General features: G+C 51.7%; 1 protein-coding gene across 2 annotated transcripts in view; it reads left to right on the top strand.

The window, feature by feature from the left end:
• The window catches only part of HSPA1A (heat shock 70kDa protein 1A), a 20,079-nt gene extending 17,731 nt beyond the window's left edge, over positions 1–2,348 (top strand). The window contains exon 2 of one of the 2 annotated variants that reach the window (XM_014534468.1): positions 967–2,348. In XM_014534468.1, coding sequence (XP_014389954.1) covers positions 967–2,024 — 1,058 coding nt within the window. In that variant the 3' untranslated portion in view covers positions 2,025–2,348. The remainder of the gene's footprint in view (positions 1–966) is intronic. The other variant, XM_005859855.2, reaches the window with a different exon arrangement.
• Positions 2,349–4,948: the final 2,600 nt, after the last annotated feature.

Raw genomic sequence — 4,948 nt, 5'->3', positions numbered from 1 at the left:
ACAGACCGAGCTTCTGGTTCCCGTCGCGGACCCGACCGGGACCGCCGCTTCCAGAAAGGCCCGGACCGCAGCGCGCGGCGAGGGAGCAGGGCGCCGGCATGGCTAAAACCACGGCCATCGGCATCGACCTGGGCACCACGTACTCGTGCGTGGGCGTGTTCCAGCACGGCAAGGTGGAGATCATCGCCAACGACCAGGGCAACCGCACCACCCCCAGCTACGTGGCCTTCACCGACACCGAGCGGCTCATCGGGGACGCGGCCAAGAACCAGGTGGCGCTGAACCCGCAGAACACCGTGTTCGACGCCAAGCGGCTGATCGGCCGCAAGTTCGGCGACGCGGTGGTGCAGTCGGACATGAAGCACTGGCCTTTCCAGGTGATCAGCGACGGGGACAAGCCCAAGGTGCAGGTGAGCTACAAAGGGGAGACCAAGGCGTTCTTCCCCGAGGAGATCTCGTCCATGGTGCTGACCAAGATGAAGGAGATCGCCGAGGCGTACCTGGGCTACGCGGTGACCAACGCGGTGATCACCGTGCCGGCCTACTTCAACGACTCGCAGCGCCAGGCCACCAAGGACGCGGGGGTGATCGCGGGGCTGAACGTGCTGAGGATCATCAACGAGCCCACGGCCGCCGCCATCGCCTACGGCCTGGACAGGACGGGCAAGGGGGAGCGCAACGTGCTCATCTTCGACCTGGGCGGGGGCACCTTCGACGTGTCCATCCTGACGATCGACGACGGCATCTTCGAGGTGAAGGCCACGGCCGGGGACACCCACCTGGGAGGGGAGGACTTTGACAACAGGCTGGTGAACCACTTCGTGGAGGAGTTCAAGCGCAAGCACAAGAAGGACATCAGCCAGAACAAGCGAGCCGTGAGGCGGCTGCGCACCGCCTGCGAGAGGGCCAAGAGGACCCTGTCGTCCAGCACGCAGGCCAACTTGGAAATTGATTCACTTTATGAAGGCATCGACTTCTACACGTCCATCACCAGGGCGCGGTTCGAGGAGCTGTGCTCAGACCTGTTCCGGGGCACGCTGGAGCCCGTGGAGAAGGCCCTGCGTGACGCCAAGCTGGACAAGGCCCAGATCCACGACCTGGTGCTGGTGGGGGGCTCCACCCGCATCCCCAAGGTGCAGAAGCTGCTGCAGGACTTCTTCAACGGGCGCGACCTCAACAAGAGCATCAACCCGGACGAGGCGGTGGCCTACGGGGCGGCAGTGCAGGCAGCCATCCTGATGGGGGACAAGTCTGAGAATGTGCAGGATCTGCTGCTGCTGGACGTGGCGCCCCTGTCGCTGGGCCTGGAGACAGCCGGGGGCGTGATGACGGCCCTGATCAAGCGCAACTCCACCATCCCCACCAAGCAGACACAGATCTTCACCACCTACTCGGACAACCAGCCGGGGGTGCTGATCCAGGTGTTCGAGGGCGAGAGGGCCATGACGAGGGACAACAACCTGCTGGGGCGCTTCGAGCTGAGCGGCATCCCACCGGCCCCCAGGGGCGTGCCCCAGATCGAGGTGACCTTCGACATCGACGCCAATGGCATCCTGAACGTCACAGCCATGGACAAGAGCACCGGCAAGGCCAACAAGATCACCATCACCAATGACAAGGGCCGCCTGAGCAAGGAGGACATCGAGCGCATGGTGCAGGAGGCTGAGAGGTACAAAGCCGAGGACGAGGTCCAGCGCGAGAGGGTGTCTGCCAAGAACGCCCTGGAGTCCTATGCCTTCAACATGAAGAGCGCCGTGGAGGACGAGGGCCTCAAAGGCAAGATCAGCGAGGCCGACAAGAAGAAGGTGCTGGACAAGTGCCAGGAGGTGATTTCCTGGCTGGACTCCAACACGCTGGCGGAAAAGGAGGAGTTTGAGCACAAGAGGAAGGAGCTGGAGCAGGTGTGTAACCCCATCATCAGTGGACTGTACCAGGGGGCGGGAGGCCCGGGAGCTGCTGGCTTTGGGGCTCAGGCCCCCAAAGGGGGTTCTGGCTCTGGCCCTACCATTGAGGAGGTGGATTAGGGGCCCCACCTTATTTTTTCATATTTGTCTCAGAGGGGACCTAAGGACCTTGCTGTTGCCCTGTATGTGTGTTGTTGTTTTTTAAAACTTTCAGTTCAATCTAAAGTTAGGTTAACATGATTAACTTGCTTGTTTGTATTATTTCTTCTTGCTATAACCAATGTGTCCTCTAGAATTCTTTGCATGTAGTGTTACTAGGTTCTCTAGGGTGTCTTTTCTCTCTTAAATGAGTCAACACTGCCACCCTCTGTCTTATTTTTTTGGGGGGTGGGGACTTTGTAAACATACAAAGTCATGGGATTTTTTTTATAGTTTGTAAGTTAAGGATGAAAAATAAAATGTTAATAATTTGTGCCTGTTTTTATTTGGGAGGTTAATGGGCTCTTCTGAAATATCTGCATTCCATAGACAGTGAAAGGGACAGTACTTCTGAGGAAAGGTGCACATATTAAAAGCCATGGCTATTTTTGTGGGGACTTAATTCTAGGTCGTAAATGACATCGCTGTCAGAAAACAAGAATTCTAGGTGACCATTTTGATTGGGGTGGGACTTGTTATAGAGGAAAGTAGGGACTGGAGCAGCAAAAGGGGTTTGGGTAGAAGAGGTTGGTGTGGTTTAAAGGCCGAGTTCAGAGGGGTTTATGGGTCCTCACTTGCACTTAGTGGGCTAAGCTTTTCAGTACCCACTTCTGACCTGTGAGTCTTCCAATCTTTTGTTTAGGTTACACAGTACATACATTTGGGGGTGGGCAAAACAGCAAAAATGAGGCGCAGGTTCACACTGGTTCTGTAAACCCCAGCTGGAGATCAAATGCAATATTCATCCTCTCAGTTTTGGCTGCCTCCTTTTGTCTTATCTAAATGGCTCACTTCCACAGTTCTAAGATCATTTTGAGCAGAAATGTGCTCTAGACAAGTGACACCTTCAGCCATGGCCATCCTAGCTGCAGTCATCTAAGTGAGAGCGGAGGAAGGAGATATCTCAAGACTTCGGGGTCTGGCAATAAGAGGGATGGGGATAGGCACTATACTAGATTCTTTGAGTCACCCCAGTAATCCTCACCCCACGGCCCTCTACACATCAGGTATTCTCAAGCTCTTTGTATAGGGGAGCATGTGGAGGTGTCACTGCAGTCACATCCAGGGCAAAATGAGCGCAAGGGATGGTTTGGGGGCCGGGCTGTTGGCATTGGGTTGTTCATGTCTGCTTCTAAGTAGTGTTTTTACCCCCATTTTAACAATCAGTGCCCTCTTTGTCCTTTTTATGGACAATCTCAAAAGAATAGCAACTTAAAGTAATAGCAAATTTAATGCAGAAAGGAGAAGATAAAGCTGTTAGAGCTGGGGAGATAGGGAAATGGGCCTTCCTCCCACACAAGCCCTCCCGAGGGGTTCTTCCTGCCAGCAGTTAGGAGTCCTGAACACCGCCTCTCACCTGGGAGAATCCCAGCCTGCTTCCTGCCAAAAACAGTCTGGAAACACCTACTCTGAAATCAAACACAATTAAAATTCCATGTTATCTCTCAATAAATTACCCTCTGGGGAAATCAAACATCTTAGCAATGACAACATACAGGAAGCCCTTCTCAAAAGCTTGTAAAGGAAAAGGAGTATAAGAGTTCTTTTGGTAACTGGGCCAATTCTCAATGGCCTGTTTTATTCACAGATAGGTAAAGTATAATATAGTCTATGATAATAGAATATCCTAAGTGCAATATAGGAAATATATCTTTTAGCTTCAAGCCATTCAAGTTCTGGTTCTTTAACCTAGTGGTATTAAAATCATTTGGGCCCGGCCAGTGTGGACCAGTGGTTGAGCGTCGACCTATGAATGAGGAAGTCACAGTTCAATTCCGGTCAAGGGCACATGCCTGTGTTGCAGGCCAGATCCCCAGTGTGGGGCACATAGGAGGCAGCCAATTGATGATTCTCATCATTGATGTTTCTGTGTCTCTCTTCCTCTCCCTTCCTCTCTGAAATCAATAAAAATATATTTTTAGAGGGAATAGGGAAACAATAAGGGAGAAAAAGGAGGGAGCCTCACGTACTTCACAGGAGGTTTGAGCTCTGGAGTTGCTATAGTAACCAATCTAAGGGCATAGTGACCAATCAGAGGGGATATCAAGGCATAAAGATCTGCAGCCTTTATAAACCGTAGAGAAAAGGGACTCAATGGGACTCTTTTCCCCTCCCCATGTGGGAATCTGCTTGTTTCTCAATAAATTTCCACCTTTTGCTATACCCAAAAAAATAATAATAATAATAATAATATAATACAATAATAATGTATATATATATATTAAATCATTTGGGAAGGCTAGAAAAAATATGTCCCCCTGGCTGGTGTTGCTCGGTGGTTAGAGTGCCGGTCCGTGCACCAAAGGGTCTTGGGTTCAATTCCTGGTCAAGGGGAAGTACCTGGGTTGCAGGTTCAATCCCCAGCCCTATCAGAGTGTGTGTGGGAGGCAACCAGTCAGATGTTTCTGATGTTTCTCTTTCACATCAATGTTTCTCTCTCTTTCTGTCCCTTCCATTCTCTCTAAAAATTAATGGGAAAAATATCCTTGGATGAGGATTAACAACAACAAAACAAAAAAATATATATGCCAGGCCTTCCCCCAAGTCGATTCTGAACCTCTGCGAGTGAGCATTGTATAGAGTTCAAGTTGCTCAGGTGTTTCTAATGTGCAACCAAAGTTGAGAAAGGCCTGCACAGAGGCTACACCCGGTGTATTTTTAGAGGTGGGGGAGCAGGAAGGCGTCTGCTTCCAGCCGCCCTCGGTGGTAAGGCTCATTGCTGTCAGTGGAGCCTGGAGGCTGGAAAGGCCTTACAAGTGTTGACCCCTGGCAGCAGCAGCAATGAGGGGTTAGGGAAATCTCTAGTAACAGCACCTCCAGCAACATGAGAGAGAGCAGAAGAGAGA

The sequence above is a fragment of the Myotis brandtii genome, unplaced genomic scaffold (genome assembly GCF_000412655.1).
Source record: "Myotis brandtii unplaced genomic scaffold, ASM41265v1 scaffold130, whole genome shotgun sequence".
NCBI classification, from domain to species: Eukaryota; Metazoa; Chordata; class Mammalia; order Chiroptera; family Vespertilionidae; genus Myotis; species Myotis brandtii.
The sequence above is the reverse complement of the archived record's forward strand: the minus strand, read 5'-3'. Positions and strand labels throughout refer to the sequence as shown.